This window comes from Gymnoscopelus microlampas, assembly GCF_963454915.1.
Source record: "Gymnoscopelus microlampas genome assembly, chromosome: 11".
NCBI lineage: Eukaryota > Metazoa > Chordata > Actinopteri > Myctophiformes > Myctophidae > Gymnoscopelus > Gymnoscopelus microlampas.
Window position 1 is genome coordinate 20,421,744 of NC_139948.1, and position 23,963 is coordinate 20,445,706.

At 41.8% G+C, this 23,963-nt stretch overlaps 1 protein-coding gene and 1 long non-coding RNA gene across 4 annotated transcripts in view; one reads left to right on the top strand and one right to left on the bottom strand.

Moving 5' to 3' along the window:
- Window positions 1-2,368: 2,368 nt before the first annotated feature.
- LOC311054655 (voltage-dependent T-type calcium channel subunit alpha-1I-like) overlaps window positions 2,369-23,963 on the top strand; it is a gene marked incomplete at both ends in the record, with an annotated part of 249,150 nt that continues 227,555 nt past the window's right edge. Inside the window, 1 exon segment of the mRNA XM_084070659.1 lies at window positions 2,369-2,633. Coding sequence (XP_083926785.1) covers window positions 2,369-2,633 — 265 coding nt within the window.
- LOC311055979 lies at window positions 11,753-16,526 on the bottom strand. Of its 3 annotated transcripts, none has more exons than XR_014601839.1 (6): window positions 16,449-16,526; window positions 14,311-14,354; window positions 14,029-14,159; window positions 13,091-13,177; window positions 12,935-12,996; window positions 11,753-12,824 (listed from the first exon to the last, which is right to left on the bottom strand). It is a non-coding gene; the product is annotated as an uncharacterized lncRNA (long non-coding RNA). The 3 variants fall into 3 exon arrangements; XR_014601840.1 differs by having other exon boundaries at window positions 14,307-14,354; window positions 16,449-16,465; XR_014601841.1 differs by lacking the exon at window positions 16,449-16,526 and having other exon boundaries at window positions 14,307-14,623.

Consider the following 23,963-nt stretch of genomic DNA (forward strand, 5'->3'; position numbering starts at 1 on the left):
TGCGTGCGTGCGTGCGTGCGTGTGCGCGTGAGTAAAGACTCCATGTGCGTGTGAGAGAAGACTCCAGCCTGTGTTTAGCTTCTTGCCTCCCACTGTCTGTCTCCCAGTTAGAACCCATACAGCCTACCTCCAATATGTTATTATCAGTGGTGGACAGTAACTAAGTACATTTACATGAGTACAGTACTTAAGTAATGTTTTGGAGTATTTCTTTCTTTGTTTTAGTTTGTTGCAAGCTGATGATTTTCATCACCGCTATGTAGAAATATTGTACTTTTTACTCTTTACTACTATTACATTTCTAGGAAGGGGCCCTTTGTACCGAAAAAAAAATAATTAACCACCTTTTTAAAATGTAATGGCTGCGCTGCGACACGTTGTGAGCTTGTAGATCTGCTATTTTCACTACTATTGACTATTTCTGAAAATGTACTTTGTAATTTGTACTTTTGAATATGAGTATTTACTTGAGTATATACATCAATGGTTATTATACATCCAAGCAGGGCTGCTTCTATTTCAGTGGTTCTCAACCTGTGGGTTGGGGCCTGCTGGTGGGCCGTGAGGATATTACAAGTGGGCAACCCCAAGTAATTGGCAAAACACTACGATTTTAATGATAATAAACATTCATATTAAAAATATGATTTGAGTTACAAATGTTTGCTTAAAAAAAAAATATGTATTCAAAGATTTGCAAAAATAGAAGATCTACAAGATCATAGCGCTATGAGCCCTGATCCTGAATAAGCTTGAGGCTGTTCTGGTTGGCTGGCTATAGCCAAGCGGAGGGTTTGATTGATGTCTGGCTGGTCGGAAGGGATAGAAAATAGTACAAATAAATAAACAACACACATCAAACGTAGGAATTGAAAAAATCCCAAAAAGGTAGCACATCCAAAATTTCAAATCAATGGAGGACAAAGTACTCACATTTCCACTGTTTTTGTTGGCACACACCAATAGACAAACGCTTACACGGTTCGGCTCTGAGGCTTCATCAGAGCTTCATCAGAGCCTTCATGCTCCGATGAAGGCTCATGAAATGTGAGTACTTTGTCCTTTGGATGTGCTACCTTTTGGGGATTTTTTCAATTCCTACTTTTGGAATTGATTTTGGCTCTAGCACTCCACTGAGTGTGGACGTGTGTGTGTGCGTGTGCGCGTGTGTAATCTGTGTCCATACCAGTGCAATGTATGTCTGCGCATGTGCAAGTCCTTAGGTATGCAGTATACATATTTGGGTGTGTATGTGTGTGTGTTTGTGTGATGATCACCCTATACATAGATAAATGTGAATCCGCTCAGTGGGGGAAATAGAAAGCCATTTCCTTCACAGAGCACAGTGGGGGGCTAAGTGAATCGTCAATGAATGTGTGATGACTGCTGACAGTGATATCCACTGCGGTTCCAATGTGTGGGAGTGTGTGTGTGTGTGTGTGTGTGTGTGTGTGTGTGTGTGTGTGTGTGTGTGTGTGTGTGTGTGTGTGTGTGTGTGTGTGTGTGTGTGTGTGTGTGTGTGTGTGTGTGTGCGCGTCTCTCTGTGAGACACAATTGTTATCAGTGAACGGATGTGTTTACAATAAATGCTTTTTGCTCTCGTGGGACAAAGAGACGGGGAGAGTAACAAGCCCATCGGGGCTCATGGAATCTGCATTGGCCAACGAGAGGCAGTAAAGTGTTATCAAGAAGTTGTTATAGTTGATGTTGTACTCACACCGAGCAGAGCGCTCATTTTTAGTCAACCTGGTGACTTGTGGCGAAAATAACACTTTGCGATGCGCCACATTTTGAGCTTGTAAATTTGCCTTGTATATTATATTTGACTTTTTTTATGATGCATTATTTTCCTAAAATAGGGACTCCAGGGTTAATGTGGTTAACATATTTTTTTTATTAAATGATCAATGTCTGATAACATAAATATAAAACATTTCAGTCTACATTTCCCCCCAAAAAATGCATTTATTTGATTCACGTCCCATCCCAACCAAACCCTGCTTATTATTACAATTATCTGTGATATTGATAAATGCATTGATTATGTGGTTCTTGAGAGGGTTCCAAGGGGGTTCCCAGTCAAATCTGTTAACATAGCAGCAAAATCAGTTAACTCTATATATATCGGTTAGTTAAAAAAGAGAGATATGCTATTTTCAAAAAAAAATTGTGAAACATTTAATACCACAAACCTTTCATGGGGGTGCCTGGCACAATATATTCCATGGCCAAATACAAATCAACGAGGAGGCCCTTGACATTAAAAAGTGTGGGAACCACTGTACTGTATCGTATCGTCCGTTGTCTTATAACCAAAAAGTAACCGCCCCCCCCTCCGCTTGTCTTTTCAGATTCGGCCCGGGTTGCCATGACGAACGAGGAGTGTCCCGTGCCGCTGGGGGGCGTGTCCCCGGCGGCGGGGGCGGAGCTGCAGTGCGAGGACTGCGGCTCGACGCAGTCCGACGATGACATCATCGAGGAGGTGGGGCCGTGCGACGACGACGACGTCAGCATCGGCAGCGACCTGAGCGCCCTGGTGGTGCCGTTCCCCGAGCTGGCGCCCGTGGTCTTCTTCTGCCTCAAGCAGACCACCTGCCCGCGCAGCTGGTGCATCCGCATGGTCTCCAGCCCATATCCTTTATTACTGCACTAGCGGGTGGGCCCTCTCACCCCTAACCCTCTCCCTCTCCTATAAGTCCTGTACGCTCGTCACCGTTTCCATCATATCTTTCTTTTCTGTGTGAAGTCTTCATCCAACGCAATGAAGTACTCAACGTTCATTTATCCATTCGTAGCTCAGAGACTGCTCACGGGCCCATTTGTTCACTCAAAGAGTTAATAACTTGAACCCTAGCTTCCCTATTCTAGGGGCGAACGTTCTACGGAAATAGCCAATCTATTTTCTACAAGCTCATAACGCTGTGAGCTTGCAGATCGGCTGTTATCAGCAAAGATATTTTCTGTATAGGCCTTGGGAATAGGGTCAACAAAATATAGGTTCCATACGGTCAAACTTAGTGTAGTTAAAAGGATGTTTCGACGTGTGCTCAAAAACTGAATTCCAAACCGTCCGTTGAGTTCAACAAAAAAGGTTTATTCTCTGTCGCTGTCAACATACAAAATAATAAATACAATTAAACTTAAACGCACGGGAATATAGCCCAACAGCCCTCTCAAACACAGTCAAAGACTGTGTGCCTATGCCACAAGCAACACCTGCGCTTGATTACAGACCCTGTCAAGTACCTAGCCAACCTTGGCCTTGACCGCGTCCTGCGGTGATGTCATCAAAAATTAGAAACAACAGAAATGAAATATATGGCTCTTACACTTAGTTTAGAGATTATGTCAGTGGTTCTCAAAGTGGGGCCTTCAGGGTTCCTTGTGAGGGTTTCAAATGGACCCTTATAGGTCTGTAACTCTGACCCTTTCGGGGGGGGGGTTGAAAGTTGAGGAGAGCACCAGGGAGAGCACCAGGATTATAAGAGGATGAGTGGGGAAAGCAAGATGAAAGGATGTCAAGGAGCTATAGAGGAGGGAAGAGAGGGAAACGGCTGGATGAATATCTCAAGGACCTGTCAGTGAAATCCGACAAGGTGACCTGACTGTAACTACTGTACAATAAGCAACTTCAAACAGCTGACACATCTGCAGATATATATATATATACATATGTATATATGTACCCTCACCTTTCGCAAAGCATGAGAGCGACCATGAATTTACCTTGAACTGTAAGGTCCATGACATACTAGAGTCACATAACTCTATAGGTCACTGATTTACGTGTGCAACCCTGCAGATAAAACATCGCTTAAAGGTCTCCAACGCATAGATTCTTCCATGCCAAAAGGACCTTAAATGACATTTTGACTCGCGGTTTTGCCGCTCCCGGCGTGCGTTAATCTCCTCTCCTCCTCCTGGTCACCTCTTTGTCACTCAGTCACCTCTAATCACTCCTCCTGTGACCTCTCCTATCCGTCTTAGTCTCATCTATCGCCATGCGTCACCTTTTACTCCGCCCGTTCAGCACCATTTCCTCTCTCCTCCCTCTCTCTCTGACATCCTTTCATCCTGCTCTCCTAACTCATCCTCTTATCTCGCCACCGGCGCTGTCCTCACCTCCCCACCGCCCACATCCCACTTTTTACATTTTCTTTCCTTCTCCCACTTTTCAGAGTCTGCTCTCTTGCCTCTGTCCCACTCTGTTGTTTTGCCCTTTGACATTTTGTTATTTTATTTATTTAGTCACTTTCCCAATACCTTCCCCTTTCCCCTGTTCATTTCCTGTACCCAGAGTCCCCTCCAGAGTATGGTAAGTCCAATTTATTTATGCCTCTTACTTTGACTGTTTGTGGGAGGAAAAATGCATTATGAGTACCAGCCCCGATTCGCTAGCATTGCAGTGGGCCACCTTGTTTATTCGGACAGGTCGGGTGTGAAACACCTTGTTTTTTGACCAGGTCGGGTCGGGTGTAGCCTCAGAAACCCATGCCTTTTTTTTTGTTTCAAAAGAAAAAAAGCCTGGGAGAACCTTGCAGGAACGCTGGTCTTAGGACCTTGTTATCTCCTAACCAATCAGAGTGCTCCAAACCCAGGCGCTGGAATCCAGCGCCTGGGTTGGCTCCGCCCTTCAAGACCATCGATTGGGCTCGTTCTTTCAGTCTAGGTCGGGTGTGACTAAGCCAGCAGAAGGCAGGGAGTTGCCGGCTCAAGTTGCTGTTCCTGTGTTACTGACCTGAAGAAATGTGTACAGTATAGCACATTATACAATGTTATATTTCGCAGTGTACACAGTAAAATCTTGAGCGTTAAATTAACGCATAGGACTTTACTGTGTCGTTTCTGTGCCATGGTTTATTTTCATCCAGCAATATACTGGCTATATAAAATCTATATGTCACAAGTATTTACAGTATGTTGATGTTGATGACACATTGAGGATTGAAGTCATTTGAAAGCTTTATAGACAGCTACTATCTCATTTCATCTTTTGTAAAGCTGAGAAGAGGGATATGGTTGGATGGAGTGACCATCTCACTGAATGGGGACCGTACCTATGTTCCCCGGGTCCTATGTTCCCCGGGGAATTCTTTGAAACTCACATATGGGTATTTCTGGGCGAGGCCAAATCCGCCGTAACTTTGTAGTGTAAAATTTAGGGTTGCATCTCTTCCTTGGCCTAGTGGGAATGTGCATGCAAAGTTTCACGACAATCGCACGCTGCATTCATGATTTGTATGTTCCCCGGGGGGTGCTCCTTCCATTCCGACATCTCACCACTCCGACTAGTGGCTTCCGCGTGCCGTTAAGGTTAGGGTTAGGGTTAGGTATAGGGTTAGTCAACGTCGGAAAGGCGACATGTCGGAAAGGAGAAATGCACCCGTTCCCCGGGGAACATAGGGATGACCCCACTGAATGTATTTGTTGTGGTTGACGGTCCTTAGACTCACTGATGCCCCTGTTTCAAAATATGTACACATATTAAGCGGCTGATGTATGTGTGACTTGAATCCTGTGTGTGTGTGGGTGGAGGGGGGGGGGGGTGCATATGCTCACAGGGAATAATGTGACTGAGCAAAGCAATTCTTTGAAACTCACATATGGGTATTTCTGGGCGAGGCCAAATCCGCCGCAACTTTGTAGTGTAAAATTTAGGGTTGCATCTCTTCCTTGGCCTAGTGGGAATGTGCATGCAAAGTTTCACGACAATCGCACGCTGCATTCATGATTTGAATGGTCCGATTTAAAAACGGACCACTCCTGCAAACTTTGGAAGGCAATGTTAGCCAATTAGGATAGAATATGAACAATCGGACGGATCCGTCTTGATTACATGATTGACTATAGAGATACTATGTACCGATTTGCGTGATGTTTGACAAAATCTGTAGGAGTAATCTGCCTCCTGGTGGTGTTATAGCAGGCCGATGTGAAAAAATGTGGGCACAGGTTCTGCTCCAGAAACCAGGTGTGTGCACAGTTTCATGTCGTTTGGGCCAATGGTGCCAGAGCTGATCATAGCTGTTCACTGACGGACGGACACACGGACGGACGGACGGACGGACAGACAGACACATGGACAGAACATAGTCAAAACATAGTCTCGGTCACGCACGTGTTCCCAAACTGATGGCCACTCTTGAGGATTTTTAGTCCAGACTTCCGCAGGCAGTCTGTCTGTATGAATGTACTTTAAATCCATAAAGTGTATTTTTTTGCTCGCCAGCACACTTCGCTGGAGCCCGCATAAATGTCATCGGCTGTCATTAAAAAAGCACTTTTTTGCCTTGTTTTTATGGTTTCTATGCAGTGAATCTGTTATATTCAGACTGACAGACAGACATAAATGTATGTATGTATGTATTGCCCATCAGACAGACTGGTCACACTGTCAAATCCTAGGTGTTAATTTATCCACTTGTAACGAATGTAAGAATTTACAAACGTAACCAAATGTTTTCACAATGAGTTGAATGAAATGAACACTCAGGATTCTACAGTGCAGGCAGTCACAGACAGACATAAAAAATATATCCTATTGTAGGCAGACAAAAACTAGAAGGGCCAACTATCAGCCTATTTTCTATCTTCCTTTAGGATTCTCTCTTTGATGTTTTTAAGAGAGATTTCACACTGCATCCTTATGGCAGAGCTACTGTATGCTACTATCTGCTGTTCCCTGGCTGTGGGCTACATGGGCTTGTATGTGTGCGCGCACACACACGCACACACACACACACACACACACACACACACACACACACACACACACACACACACACACACACACACACACACACACACACACACACACACACACACACACACACACACACACACACACACACACACACACACCAAATCTTGTCTCACAAAGCCGAGCTTCCAATGCATACCATTGGTGGTGGTGGTGGCTCAGACTGTAAGCATGTTAGATGTGGAGATCGACGCAATTCCATTGTGTGTGTGTGTGTGTGTGTGTGTGTGTGTGTGTGTGTGAGAGAGAGAGAGAGAGGCGGCTTTGAGCTGTTTTTTTCTGTAGTTGAATCGGGGGGGGGGGGGCTTGGGCTCACACACACACACACGCACACACACACACACACACACACACACACACACACACACACACACACACACACACACTGGTTTGTGCCCATTTGACAGCATTCGAGCAGTTGCACTAGATTAATCAGCTTTCCCTGACAGTAATGAGAGAAGTTGAAAAATAATGATTTAATTAGCCACCAACAAATAACACACACACACACACACACACACACACACACACACACACACACACACACACACACACACACACACACACACACACACACACACACACACACACACACACACACACACACACACACACACACACACACACACACACACACACACACACACACACACATTGTCATCAGGTCAGCAGTTTGGGTAATGAGGACTGGTGGTGCTGTGGCAGTTAGACAAGCTGGGATATTGAGGCTCTGTGTGTGTCTATTTGTGTGCTATATTTGTGTGTGCATTGGCCAAATCACCAACACACCTAGTCAAGTCTTGCTTATCTTGTCTGTGTCTGTCTGTCTGTCTGTCTGTCTGTCTGTCTGTCTGTCTGTCTGTCTGTCTGTCTGTCAATTTAGTTTAGTCCAATATCTGTATGGTAGAGTATGGTAATACAATATACTGTAACTTATACAGTTGGTGGTTGTATTTTGTCTTCCTGCACTTCTATTGAGACATTTAGATCGTGCCAAAGGTCATGTCTCACCTAGACACAGGATCTGACACCAATTTTGACCTGATAGTCAAGATACAATTTATCCCCCGAGCAAGCAGGCAGGCTCTATTAGCTCAATGGTAAAAATGTCTGCACTTGCGCAGGAAACCGTATTCAAATCTGAGGTATAAGTGGAAAGTTACATAACATTTGCATTGTCCTCTTGGCACTTATTGTCATAGGTAATACAATTGCTCAATACCAGTCAATTATTTCAGTTTTTTTTAGTTCATTATTTGTTTAGACTCAGGGTCCATTAAAATATAAAACATAAACATTATGTCACATCCATAGAGTTGCTTCCTAGTTGCTATCCTGTTACATTAAAAAAAATCTGATTGGCCGCCACCCAGACTGAGTGTCAGTGTCACCGCTTACTCATCTGTCATTTTAAATTAACCACTTGAACCTCAGCATCCATATTCTGGGGGAACATTAGCCATAAATAGCCTACTATTAGCCATAAATAGCCAACTATGAACTCACTTGTAGAACTTATTTTTGGCGAAGACAATTGGTGTAGACGGGGAAAAAACTTTACCAAGTACAGTGCCAACTCTAGAGGTGGTTAAAAGCCCACAATTGAGGATAACACAATGAACTAAAAAGCTAATGTAATTTACATTGTGGTCCAGCCGTGTGCAGTACTGTACTAGCTTTGGCCTGGTCTTGTTTACTCAGGCCAAATACTTCATTATGGCATATTGGTTACAGACTGCACTTTGTTGCACGTGTGACATTGTGAGTCAGTGGTGGAAAAAGTACATTTTTTTTTTACTTAAGTAAAAGTATTAATACTGCAATGTACTGAAATACTCTGATACAATTCTGGACTTTTAGCCCAGAATTCAAAATGTACTTGAGTAAAAGTACAAAAGTATTTGCATCAAAATGCACTTAAAGTACCAAAAGTAAAAGTACTCATTATGCAGAATGTCCCATTACCCGTTTTCGAATGTTTCAAATTATTTAGAAAATTGCATATCTACAAGCTCACAATGCGACGCATTGTGAGCTTGTAGATCGGCTATTTTCAAATGGCCGAAATGTATATAGGGCTGAAGTGGTTAATGTGTGTTTTGTAATAATAATCAAAATGTACAAATAATTGTAGTGGAGTACAATATTTGCCTCTGAGATGTAGTGGCGTAGAAGTAAAAGTATTGGAATTTGGAAATACGCAAGTAAAGTACAAATACCTAAAAAAAAAGAAAGTATAGTACTTGAGTAAATATACTTAGCTACTTTACACTACTGGTCACAATGTTGAGTCTGAAGCTCCATTCATCATGCAGCTTGGTAATTACCAGTCATTTCTTTGTTCTATTTCATTGATCCTCAAGGAAGGAATGCTGTTTTGGTTGTCTCGTTTATCTTGCCCCCCTTAAGGACACTTTTTGCAAATGCTCATCATGAAACTACATCCTACCAGTTGACAAGTAGGCATGCGAATAGCTAGAAAGGCCTCATGTCAGCATGATCACATGATGGTATTGTGCTGGCAATCAGAGTTTGGTGTCTGTGAAGTTGATCTACAGTAGGTCTCTACAATGCACACTGTTCATCCGTGTGTGTGTGTGTGTGTGTGTGTGTGTGTGTGTGTGTGTGTGTGTGTGTGTGTGTGTGTGTCTGTGCGTGTGTGTTTGAACACTTTTGACTTTACAGATCAATAGCTCTGTCTAGCACTCCTGACTAACTGTGAAGCACACACACACACACACACACACACACACACACACACACACACACACACACACACACACACACACACACACACACACACACACACACACACACGCACGTGTGTGCACATTGCTGCTCTCCCACGCTCGCCTGCAGCAAAACACCTGCAGCACCTCTATATATCACACCCTACGTTCTCTCTCTCTCTCTCTCTCTCTCTCCCCCTCCCCTCTCTCTCCCTCTCTCCTGCAGCTATCTACCTGCTGTCTGAACAGTGCTAGATCAGCCACCTTCCCTGTCACTGTGTTCTCCGTTTTGACAAACAGTTGTTTGGTGTGGCTGACGGGAGGACTGCGGCATGTTGATATCATGCACCCTGCTCTCATTAATGAGCGACGGGGCTTCATGGGATGTCGAGGCTCCTCTCTTTCACTCCTGCAAACCTGTCATCCTCCCGTTCTTCTATCCATCCTCTGCTGCTCTCTCTATCTCTCTCTCTCTCTCTCTCTCTTGAATCCCTCGTTACCTGCTCCATTCCTCCCTGGCATGTCTCTCATGCCCTTTTCTCACGCCCCCCCCACCCCCTACCCCTCCTCCTCCACCACCCCTCCATCTCGTCATCTCTCCATCGTTAATTCCTCTGTCTGCATTTCTTTTGTCCTTCCAAACTGTGTGTGTCTGTATATAGTATATTGTATATTCCGTATATACCGTATATATATATATATATATATGTATATATACATGGGTGCCCTAGCTATTTTTGTAGGGGTAGTTGAATACAGCATTCTCATAATCACACTATATCGAATACATCTAATAAATATATGGGGCCTGCCCAAATAGTAAGTAGCTTATTAATAGCCAGCCTACAGCCCAAGGTGTATCTCCTGGAATCTCTAGGAAACTGAAGAAAACTACAAATGGCTGCCAAGTGATGTAATCTTGCAGTGCTTCTTTCCTATTGGTTGGCTGACTTGGCTCCAAATCAAAGTTCACCATGCAGGGTGTCATGTTACAAAACAACAGATCTACAAGCTAACAACACGTACAACAACTGTAGCATGGCAACACGCTGCGAGCTTGTAGATCTGTCCTTTTTGACAAGTGACGCTGAGAGCACAAGGGACGCTGGACCACAGCGCGAGCTTTGAAGTTCGTCGCGAGCGGAACGGTACAATCCTCCTGAGAAGATAATAATATAACTGCGTCATCATTGATTCATCAAGAAGATAGATCAAGAAAGTAGCTTAAAGAAGAGGGAATTTTCTGAGGTGAGTGTTTAATGGCAAAGAATGTGGCTTTTGACCTTACTGGGGAAACTTTATTTTGGTAATTTGCGATTTTGTACCGTGTTTTTGTCGTGTATTCTGGTGGCTTTGAAGACGGTGATAATGGCTGTTATGGATATTAAGTATGTTAAGAATATGAGCCTCCCATGTGGCAAAAACACAGACTTTAACTAGACGTATCTTGATGGGTAGAGTTGCCCAAATGATAGTATTATTAGAACCATTTTGTGGCTGTCAACAGAGTTTAACAACCTGGCGTCCCTATTTATTTTGGACATCTCACAGCGGTTGCATAGTGACACGTGAGCTTGTAGATAATATTTAGCTACTGTATATAGTACTATAGTGGTTCTCAAAGTAAGGTCTGGGGGCTTATAGTGACATTTTGAATGTATTATGCCCATACCCTGTATATCGGCATGCCCATATATGGGCATATTGTTTGGATCGGTGGCTCTGGACAACAGGATCTCCATATATGCTTATATATGGACATATCAGGTTTGTTTATGGTTATGTCTGAGTCATAGTCACGGCTATATATGGTTGTATTGGGTTTGTTTGTGGTTACGTCTGAGTCTTAGTGGCATGGCTACACTGCAAAAAATGGCCAAATTAAAACAAGCAAAATATTTTTAAATTGAGACATATTTCTTTATATCAAGCAAAAAAAACTGCCAATGGGGTAAGCATTTTTTTCTATACTAGAATTCTTAAAACTAGAAACAAAGTCTAGCCACTGAAAGAGCATACTGGTGCTTAAAACTAGACAAAAATGCCTACATCTAAAGCAAGTTCTGCTTAATACAAGCAATGAATACTTTGTTATTTAAGAAAGATATGCTTAAATGTGGTATTTTTGTTCTCTTTATTAAGCCGATTCTGAGGATTTTTTCCTTAAATCTGAGAATAATAATAAGCCCCAAAACTCTTACAATAAGAAGCAATTCCTTCAAAATAATAGAATGAAAAGTCTTAAATTAAGACACCAGAAGCATTCTTATTTTCAGCATTTATTTTCTTTTATAAAGCAGCTCAGGCCCACATGCTATAAAATAGTGGTTCTCAAAGTGGGGTCCACGCAGGGACCCCCAGGAGTCCATGAAAGGATTTGAGGAGGTCCTGCTGAACATTTGTTGACATAGCCTCAATGTCAGTTTTACTACTTTAACCCATGATATAATTTTAACAACCCAAATTGTGTATGGGGAGGCCCAGCGGCACAGATTATTTTCAGAGGGGGGTCCAAAGCCAAATATTAATTTGGGGATCCTGGACTGGAATAAGTTTGAGAACCACTGCAAAGTTGGGCAGGGGGAGGACTTCACACTTTACACAGCAGACACTCAAGTCTGGACACTCAACTGGAAACATTCAATTCTAAAAACCATCCAGCGTGACAATACAATGTATATATAAAGTGCTTTGAGGGAGAGGCATAACTGATCCTTACTTCACAGGGTCCATCAGTTGAAGAATAATTGTTACCAAGACGTCTTGGCGGTAATAAAGCAGTACCAAGCTCTGTTGGTGACTAACCTGAGTAATCAACTAACCGTATTACAGCAACATCAAGGAACTGAACTGGTGGCGTTTGGTCTTTTTCTATGAGTCATGTTCCACTTGGGGTATGTGAGGTGAACGGTGTAATCACTCGCCATGAGATACATCATGCTGGCATAGGTGTCCTCTTTTGGGGGGAGCACGGTGGCGCAGTTGGTAGTGCTGTCGCCTCACAGCTAGAAGGTCTTGGGTTCGATTCCCGCAGTTGATGCTGTGGGCGTGTCCTCTCCTCCGAGTCATCAGTGCCCACCCCCTAGGTGGGGTTGGCGAAGGGGCCTTTCTGTGTGGAGTTTGCATGTTCTCCCCGTGTCTCCTAGGGTAGGTACCCTCACAAAAACATGTAGTAATCCTGGTCACAATACTGCCTCCCCCTGGATAAAAAAGGTGTCATCTTTTGGGAAGGTCAATACAGGCATGGCTCCAATGGCATGTGCAGATGGTTTCACAGACGGCAGGGCTGAGTGGAGTGGTCTTGCCTGAAGAAAGGTGTTGGGGTCTTCTGCAGACTGACACAAACACAAACAGAAAAAACAAAAAAATATCACAAAAAATGTATGCGTTGCATTCTGAATCTTATAGTCAAATATGAAAATTGCCATATATGCACATTTCTTACCTCAAGGATGTGAGCAGAGCATGTATGTCCTAACTTCATGTGGTGGAGACATGTCAGGCGGGCTGCAAAGTTAAAAACATTAATTTACAGCAGCCAGTTATTTAAACAAGCGTATACTTTCATGAGATACTCCGTCAGAAACAGTAATTACTGTACCTTTGTCCAGCTGCTTAAGGTCCCACAGCGGATCACTTTGGGTACAAAGTAGGAGTTCCGTCAATCGAGGATTCGTCAGAGTTCATCCTATGACACAGACAGATAAAGAGAGAGAGCAGGTCAGTTCACATTCCTCCAACGAGGATCTACCGGTGTTCATCCATAACTAGAGAGAGATCACAGAGAGACAACATTTTTGTGCCATCAGGATACAAAAAAATCACAAACACATAACATAAATACAAAATACATACAAACTGGAAAAGGCCACCAGTCATGATTCAAGAGGCATCACATTACATTGTATGCACAGAACTGAGATGGGGCCTGTTTGTTCAGGAGTCCTATAGGGACAAATGATCTTGAAGCCCTAGCCTGCAACATTGGCACTGTGTACCGTCGTCCTGATGGTAAAAGGTGGTATTGACTGTATAACGGGTGCGTTCTATCCCAAGCAATAGCTCTCCCCTTCCTAAGCACCCGGGTCTCATACATTGCTGCTATACTCTCATGTCGTACCCCAGCTATCTTGCTGGATACATTGATGATTTTATGGAGTTTGTTCTTATTAACCAATGATAGTGAGCCATACCAGGAAACAAAACAGAAAGTCAGTGCACTCTCCACGAAGGATCGATGGAAGAGCACCATTACACTTTTTTGCACATTATACTGTCTCAGTCTGTGCATAAAATGCAGCCTCTGCTGACCTTTCTTATAGATGGCATTAGTGTAGGAATTCCATGTCAGCTTGGAATCAATCGTTGTACCCAAATACTTGTATTCGTCAACAGTCGCCACCCCATCCCCATCAATAACTATTTGCTGGTGTGCATCATGAGCACTAGTCCTACAATAAAATATACTTAGTGTTCTTAATATTCAACTGACTGAAGGAAGCACATGCAGGCCTACTTCAAAGGAATACATTTGCTTACATGTTCCAGTTCTCTGAAGCAGGGGTCAATGAGTCAATGAAGGCCCATCTGGGTTGTTATTCAAGGTCCAAGACCTGGGAAACATCCTTCTTGTTGGGTCTGGTCTTAGGCTCTCAGTTGACTCTGCCAGACTGCCAGAAAACATAACAAAAATAAACAATTACAATTTAAAAGTGTAACCTGGCATTACGTTTCTAATAGCAGAAACTGAAGTGTGTCAGATGTTTGTCATTTGTCTGCCAGGTATCAGTGGTGTGTTAACATGAGTAGTAGCTTACTCACTTAGCTCCACTGGCTGCATATCTGTCCTGCAACATTGTAGTGCTCTATGAGGTAAGGGATAAAAGGATAATATACATTAGAAACAATGTTTGGTAATGTCTAGACGCCAATTAGAAATAACTAAGTAATAGTAAAAAAAGGAATTAAACAAATAACCACTGGCAACCACTGGCATAAATGAGGCTAGACAAGACAGTAGCAAAGGGCCTTGCAGTCAAGACAAACAGCCAAATATACAAACAACATAAGCCACAATCTATAATACAAATTACTACTACTACTAATAATAATAGTCTGTTTTCAACCTGGTGTCCCTATTTTGGACAACATTCTCAATAATGGCCAGCCTACACCCTCACAACGTGCCACTGTCTAACCCTACCGCATTAATTGTTGGTACAATGATAATTCGGGACCCCCAGGGGTCCTCGAGGGAGATCCAGGGGGTACCGAGCTAAATGATGGATAGTTAGGAACCAAATTGACCCTTATGGCTTATGGTTAAATTAACATAGATTTTACAATATAAATTGGGGTCCCGGAGATAGAAATGCCATTAAATAGGGGTCCGTAGCCTAATGCATGTCAAACTGGGGGTCCTTGAAATTAAAAGAATCACTGCTAGAGACGTAAAAATCTTCTCTTATGGGACTCCCTAGCTGGCATATCTTTTCAAATGGGGGTCCGCGGGCTTGTGAAAATAGCAGATCTACAAGCTCACAATCGCGAGGCGTTGTGATGTGAGCTTGTAGATCTTCTATTTTCACAATGTGCGCCTATTTCTTAGGTAATATTTGACAATGTGGCCAATGTTTGACCATGTTTTGTAGTTTGTTGTGTGTCCATTTATATTTTAGAGCAGTGGTTTTCAACCTTTTTCGCATCAAGGACCCCCAAATTGACAAATATTAGCCCTGGGACCCCCATTTGAAAATATATGCCAGGGACTCAACCATTTAGATTTTTTAGGGGGTCCCAATCTACACTGTATCACCATCATCAGTGTTCATTTAACTCTGAGAGTGTACAAATGGATTTGTACACTCAGAGTTACAGACATATAAGGGTCAATTTGGTTACTAACTATTCATTTGCCTGGGGACCCCCTGGAACCCCCTCAAGGACCACTGGTGGTCCCCGGACCACTGGTTGAAAGCCCCTGTTTTAGAGGGATTAAAAAGGTCTTATAAGTTCTTAAGTTGTCTCTTTATAAATGTGCAGATACCCTGTATAGTGTATGCACTTACACTGTATGTTGGTTTGTTTACTGTTGAGTGAGAAAAACATTAAGATAATCTTCTTGGGACCCCCAGTTTGGTAACCACTGCCCTAGGCCAGTTTAGCTTTTCTAACCCACAGGGGTGCAACATTTAATTGAATACATTTATTATAAATAATATTCTTATAAAAGCGATTTTCTGAACATCTACAAGATCACAAAGCATGTTGTCAGCTTGTAGATGAACATTTTTTAAACATTTTTTAAACAACACAGTTGTATGACAAACATAAAATATGGCTAAAGTAAAGTAGTAAATAGATGCTTTAAACCAGAGGTCTTCAACGTTTTCCAAAGACCCCTAGCTGAGAGAGAGATGGAGCAGGGACCCCCTCTATATTGTATAAAATTGTATTTCAGATTAAACTTTTTTTTTCAACTTGGTCTGCTCTTTTTACCCCCTCTAGACCAAACCTTTTTGCCAAAAATAGCCGATCTACAAGCTCACTGTGAGCTTGTAGATCTGCTATTTTTCTAGATCTGCTATTTTTGGTTACCCTCAGAAAAGGGATGCTAGGGTTCAAGTGGTTAATGTAAAAAATAAATATATAACACACACACAGATTTGGCGGCCCCTGGGTAGTAACTCTGAGGACCCCCTGTTGAAGACCCCTGCTTTAAACATCACTTGGATACAATAATATTGTAATTGTGTGTAAATAAGTTTGTACCGAACACTAGTTTCAACATGGCGGAGTCCAGCGGGCCGTGTCTCTGGGGTAAACAAAGAAGGACGAGAGTCCCTCGCTAACTTCGCTAAATAAATCGATGACATAAACTTAAGCAACAAAAGTATGAGGAATATGACAAAAGACAACGTTTGCTAAATATATAGTATATACAGTGAACGTTAACTTACCTTAGCATAACAACTCTGAATGAATGAACGGAGCAGACTAGAGCTGTAGAAAAACAACAAGACCGTTCTTCTCTTCCTGTTTCTTACGCGCGCTTCTCCAGTGATCAACTGCGCATGTGTAGTGCGGTCAGTGTTGCCAGATTCTGTGAGAGAAACAAGCAACCAGGTCTAGGAAAACCAGCCCAAAACCAGCCCAAAAGAAGCGACATGGGCAACATGAGCACTTTAACACATACATCAGCTATTTGAAAATAGCAGATCTACAAGCTCACAACGCGTCGCGATGCGACGCGTTGTGAGCTTGTAGATCGGCTATTTTCAAATAAAATCTTGCAGGGAAATTATAATGAGCAGATCTGGCAACCCTGAGTGCGGTTCTAGGTTTGGGCGGATACGGAAACGGTGCATGGTATACGCCCCGTATACCATTCAAAGCCCTTTGAATTGTATACAGGATACAGTCATAGAGTTAGGAGGATGCAGTAGACAGACCCTACATCTGATTGGACTGAACAGGAGCGAGGCTTTCCCCATTGATTATAATGATAATTCAGACAATACAGCCTTACTTAGCAGGACCAAAAGCACACACACAAAACGTGATGTTAGAATACACTTGTGTAAAGTGATGTCCAAAAATAAATACACTTAAAAGGGATATTTCACTTTCAAAAAAACTTTCTGTCATTTTATCATCTACTCAGGCCTTTGTGAACCACCCAGACAGTTTTTAAGTTGCTTGATTCATTATTTAGATATTTGATATTCATTTTATCAGACACGCCCCTTTCCTATACAAACCCATTGTAACTTCAAACTCCATTTTAACCATGTTAGATTAATCAAAAACACCCGTCCTTGGTTCTGGTGACTCATCCTGCCCTCTTAATGCGTGAGGGGGCCGTGTTTTTCCGATTACTTTTTTCATTTATTTTATTTAAATTTTTTATTGTACTTTATTTTTTTAATTTTCAAAAAAAATATTAAAAATACATACCGTATGTCCCTGTGTGAGGAAAGTTATATGGGCGCGTCCGGGCTGAAGAGCTGATAAATAATCTGTTGTCCGATTGTGTCAGCGCCCCCTAGTGGCCAAATTATTCAAGAAGCCCAATAACCCTAATTTTCAGAACCACATGTTTGTGTGTGAGGAAAGTTATATGGACGCGTCCGGGGTGAAGAGCTGATCAATAATACGTTGTCCGTTTGTTTCAGCGCCCCCTAGGGGCCGAGATAATAGTGAAAACCTGTTTGAAAGGAGTAAAAACAAAATTGGACACCTGTTTCTGGGTCAGCGCGTCGCCCCGAACGCGCCCATATAACTCTCCTCGGACACGGCCTTACCATTCTCCTTAATTGGCTAGGGTCAAATGTCAAGTTATTACGCGCAATAAAGCGATATATCTCGAAATCGATGCATTTTTAGAATCCACCTTTCGGATATGTTGTACAGCTCGCCAAGGCGCACGTGTGGATGTCTTGTTTGTCCCGGTATGACACTCCTAAGTTGACCTCCTACACATTCAGAAGGCACATAGAGTCTTATATCTTAAGACCATATCAAAGGACAAAGTCAGAAATAGAAATGTGTCGTAACGGGACAAACAAGACATCCAAGTGTGCGTCTCAGCCAGCTCTACAACATATCCAAAAAGTGGACCCTAAGTCCTTATCGTATTCGAGATATTGAGCGAGATAGCGAAGCCGTAACCATAGCCAATTAAGGGATAATTAAATCATGATTTGATATTAGGGTTTGATTATTTCAAATTTTAGCATTATTTTACGTGTAGATTTGGAAAAAAAATATTTCGGAGAAATCACAGGCTTGGAACACCCTAAAACCAACCAAGAAGTGGCCTTTTGAGGCACTTCCTGTTGTCCGAGAAAAAAGAAACTTGCATATTTGGAATCAGCGCCATCACATTAGTCTAAAGCCAGAGTCTCGAAGAAAAATACAATTTCTAAAAATTTAACGAGGGTTGACCTTTGCAGTCTTTTCGCTGACCTTTGAGCTTTATCAGTGTCAGAAAAAATCAGGGCCGGTGCCAAAAAATCCGGCTTACTCTCAATATGGATTGAGAGAAGTTTCGGATTTAAAAAAAATATCTGGAGCGATTAGTTACAGATTTTGTGCTCAACAAAATCAGTTTTTTATACAAAAGTCAACGTCCAATCTTTTTGGTGACCGTTTGTATTTCCCAAGGTCCTAGAAAATCGAGACCTATTCCATTCAATTCAGCGTCTTTTTTTGAGTCTGAAAAGGTGTTTTTTAATTTAAAAATAAAATATTTTTAAAAAATGTGAGAAAAGCTAAACTTTGAACTATTTCAAAAATCTATAACTTCTTATTAAACAATTCTAGACTATTGATGTAACCTACCATTCGACTCAATATCATATAAATAAGAGGGTGGAGGGGTCAAAATAAAATAATAATATGTTTGTGAAAAAAGCTTCAAGTTTACTAAACTTTAACGCTTGTTTAAACCACTTTCTAAGGGTCATACAAAATCGAGACCTAGCCCATTCGATTCAGCGTCCTCTTTTGAGTCTGAAAACGTGTTTTTTAATTTAAAAAAAATATTTTTGAAAATTGTGAGAAAAGCTTAACTTTGAACTATTTCAAAAATCTATAACTTCTTATTGAAAAGTTGTAGACTATTGATGTAACCCACCATTCGACATAACCAGGGTTGACCTTTGCAGTCTTTTTGCTGATCTTTGAGCTTTATCAGTGTCACATGTACATATACATATACGTATATGTTATATTATGCATATAAATAGATAAATACAAACACCAAAATTATCCTCACTTATAATGTTAAGTAAGGATTACTGAAAAAACATTAGTTTAATACAAATCCTCCTCACTTATAATGTTTAGTAAGGATTACTGAAAAGACATAAGTTTAATAAAACACTAAAAGTCATCCTCACTTATAATGTTAAGTAAAGATTACTGAAAAGACATTAGTTTACTTACAAATCCTCCTCACTTTATAATGTTAAGTAAGGGTTACTGAAAAGACAAAGTTTAATTACTTTCCTCACCAGAAAGTTGACTCTACTAGATTTCATCTAGTAGAGTCAACAAATTAAGCCGAAATGAGTAAAGAGTACTCTTTCTTTTAAGTAAGGTCTACCATTACATGAAATCAGATTTTACAGTGTGGGGTCATAGGATGTTTCGGGTCTCGCAACATACACCCTCGCCCAGGTGATCCAGCCAGGGTTGATGAAGCCCCGACTTACGTCCCAGGTAGCTACCCACGGTCAGTCCTAAATAGGGAAAGACAGGGCCACTTAATACACTTGTCCGAAACTACTCTGCCAGGAATGGGGGAGAGGAGATACTCTGGCACGTGGAGGGACTAGGCTCTGTGGATGGCCTCGTGGCCGGGCTCCTCCTCCGTCTCACCAGGTCCAGGACCTGTGCGTTGCACCAGACTACCCCGCTCCAAACATTTAATTCTGGTGTGATGGTGTCTTGGCCTGTGGTGGTACTGCAGCCTCCCTTAGCGATTGCTTGAATGGCCCTCCTAAAGGCCTCACCGTGGATTTGTTGGGCTTCTTCCTCATGGAAGACACAGACTGGGGCGCCAACCCAAACTTCTCCCGGATGCCATCTACTCTCTGGTGGTCACCAATCTATTCCTGGTCGTCAGGTAGTCTATAAATTCCTATGAGCCACTATAAATAGAATAACTATAACGAAAAAACATCACATGGATGCACCTGGGACGTATCAGTGTTGTTACAGAGGTATCCTCTGTACGGGCACCTCCTAAATATCCATACATGGATGATAAACGAAACGGCTATGCTCTAGGGTCGTCCTTATATGGCGAACGTGTAGGATGACAATGACACCTACCAGTTTATAAGGTTGAGTTGAGGCAGGATAGATCAGATCAGATATATTCCGGTTCAGTAACTAATAAGTATAACTAACTAAGAAAGAGTGAAGGCCTTACAAACCATTTACTCTTCTACCTGCACTGTTAACCCGGAGAAGTTCAATAAACTTAAAAAAATTTAGGAAACTGGTTGCATCTAAAACAGTTGAGTTATGTGATTGAAAAACTTGAGTCATATTCAACTAAAAAAAAATATGTTTCCTGCACTTGAAGCATTTAAGTTGTATAAACTAAATGCCAAGTTGACTTAACTTAAAAACCTTTGTACTAATAACTAAGAATGTTAAGTTCAATGCACTAAGTTGCAAAGTTATTTTAACTTAAAAACCTTTGTACTAATAACTAAGAATGTTAAGTTCAATGCACTAAGTTGCAAAGTTATTTTAACTTAAAAATCGTTGTACTAATAACTAAGAATGTTAAGTTCAATGCACTAAGTTGCAAAGTTATTTGAACTTAAAAAATCTTTGTACTAATAACTAAGAATGCAAAGTTAATTATTCAAAACATTACTCCACTTAGCATCTTAAATAAAATAAGCAAATACACAATATGACATTGACTTTGTTTATTTCAACCATTGAACTTTGGTTTCAAAATGTTCAGCTTACCCCCTCCCCCCAACTTCAACAACTTCCAGCATTTTTTTTACGTTTTAACAGTGCATGGCAAAAAAACATCTGCCCTTCATGTCCTGGGTTAGGACATTACATTTTCACATAAAACATGACATCATTGTGCTGTTGAACAAAATGCACGTATAGTGCTTAAACATCTGAACAGTATTATGGTCAATATTTCAATGAATCACACTCCATGGTTTGATATTGTTGCTGTCGGTTGGAAGCCTCATTTGTCCAAAACTTTAAAATAGTAAGAGCACATTTTAAAATATTGAAAATAGCTGTACAAGCTCACAGTGCCGATGTGTGATTAAAGATGATGATGATATGGGCATACAAGGTTTCTGCCCGACAGCAGCAATATGTTACACTCTGTTTAAATGGTGCTCAACAGAACAGGTGACTTCAAATGGACGAACATTAATGGAACAAGCTTAAGGCAAAATGTACACAAAATACAAAAAATGTTTTATACACATACAGTATGCTGCAGCCTACATGAATAAGTCATGCACAAATAGTACACACACATACAGACTTATTGGATAAAATGTCAAATTGGTTTGGGTTACTTTGATGCATTCTGGATTGTCATATTGTACTCTAATCAATGTGTATGTACCACACTGTATGAGCATTTACTTTGTGTATACAGAATATAAAATAAAGCACACCGTAAACAGTACAGCAAACATTCTAAAAGTTTAACAGTATACTACTGCTAAAGATAAAGTGCTTTGTTTAGAACTATTTACAAGCCTTTACATTGTCAGCTGATCTTTGAATAACACTTAAGGCTGAAGATAAAGTGCTTAGTTATGAACTATTTGAACCCCTTTTATACTGTCAGCTGATCTTTGCATAACTCTTTGAAGGTAATTGGAAAAACACCAAAAGGAAAACTAAGGAAACAAAACAAAAACATTAAATCAGAGCAATTCTTCAAGTTGATTAGTGTTGATTTCTGTATTCCTCTTGCACTTTTTCTGACATGGCTTTGTTCAACACGTCACTTTTGTGCATGGGAATAATGGGGACATACGCAACTGTTTTTTTCCCCTTTTTCACAACAAATTCTAATGGGTTTACCAGTGGAAACTCTCTGCATACATAGGCTGCTCTCTTTTTAGTAGTTCCTAGGGGTCCTGCTTTAGCACACAATGCTATCATGTTACTTTCTGACACAGGACTAGTAACCTCTTTCACAATGGTTTCATCCATGTCTGGATAATATGTCTTCAAGACAGCCTTCACTCTGTTATGCAGAAGTGGCTCTGACAGCTTATTGAATTGACAAAGCTGTTGTACTATTTCTTGCACAGAACTCTCTGGTATGTGCAGAACTGCGTGCATCTTTAACAGAAGTGATGCTAGGTTGTGCGTAAGCTGGTTTTCTAAATCACAAAGTTCTTTCTCACTAGCCTCTTCACTCACCTCTTCTAATTTCTCCATATCATCATCAACATCATTTGACAGCTGATCTTGTTCAGCGTCACTGTCATTGCTAACATAATCACAACCAATTATGGCTATATTAAACATCTTCCAGTTCTGTTCCCTGTGTTTTCTACTCTTGTGTGCTTTGAAAGTGCTGTGGACACTGCATTCATAGTCACAGTCCTTATAAGGGCACCTGACTTTATGGTTAACTTTTAAGTGTGCATTATACAGGTGAGCAAAGTATTCAGTCTCAGAACAAGACTCAGAAAAATCACATGAGGTAGGAAAACTTAACTGGAACATCTAAACATGGTTGCTGATCTGGAAGTTTGGTGTGAAGCCGGGATAAGTGCACTTTTAGTGCATTGAGTGATTGAAATGTACGGGGGTGCCAGTTCACTTCATGTTGCTCTAAAAGTGCAAAAGTATTCTACTGCTACAGACATGAAGTGGTTAGTTTTGAACCCATGTTTTATGCTTCCAGCTGATCTTGCAAGCTTCGAACCTTGGGTGGCAGCTCACTTCTACCCAAGTTGAGCATTACCTTTTGTATGAAGTTGCATGTATTTTTCATGCGCTTCGGGTAGTCAAGGTGCAGGGCATAAATCAGACCGAAAAGAAGACAGACGGCCTGAGGCAGGTTGGCCACCTCCATCACCATACTCCCTTCCAAGATGATCCCGACTTTGGATGGGTTGAGCTGCGGGCTTTCTGGATCGATGCAGAGGATTCCCACTGGTGTCTCACTGTACAGGGACATCTCACTTACATCCTAACACAGAAAGAAATAAATGGACAAGGACAGGATATAATCATACCATTAGATAATGCTGTGAAAATCGGGAGATAAGCGACCGTAGGTCACATGTATACAGAAGAGGGCTGTAACGGCGATTGGTTCCTAGTTGTGTGGGCAATGGCAGACCAAAAGCAAAGGTGTGCAGGCAAGAGCTGTTGGTGTGTGTGTGTGTGGTGTGGTGTGGGAGAGAGAGTGTGTTTATAGGGGAAAGGAGGGATTGTTTGTGGGGGGCAAGCCCCCGAGTTACGGCATTTTATGTGAGCTGCAGTGGCAGGGGGTCCTCCACTGGGGGCGCCACCACTTTTGCATCCGTTCTGGAGCACCAGGAGTGGGTGGTCCCCGGGAATGCCCCGTGAGCAGCCCCGTTGGGGTGGTCATTTGGTAATTTGTCCACATGTGCTCATTTTTTACACTTGGGGGTCCCCGAGGCAGCTGGGGGTCCCTGGAGCTCCGGGGGTCCTTGGAGGGTGTAGTTTGGCAGGTAAGGAGTGTGTGTGCAAAATGTGGCATGGATCGGGGCAATGGGTGCGGAGATATGAGCAGGGCAAAAGTGTGACGTGTGTGACGGAGTGACGGAGTGACGGACGGACACCTGGAGCAGCTTTCTGTAGTAAGTGCGACCTAAGGTTGCAATAATGTAAAGAATTGCACAATATAAACCTGCACTAAAGTAATTCTTAAAAGGATTAATGCCATATTTGGATCTGTACATTACAAGTACCATACTTGT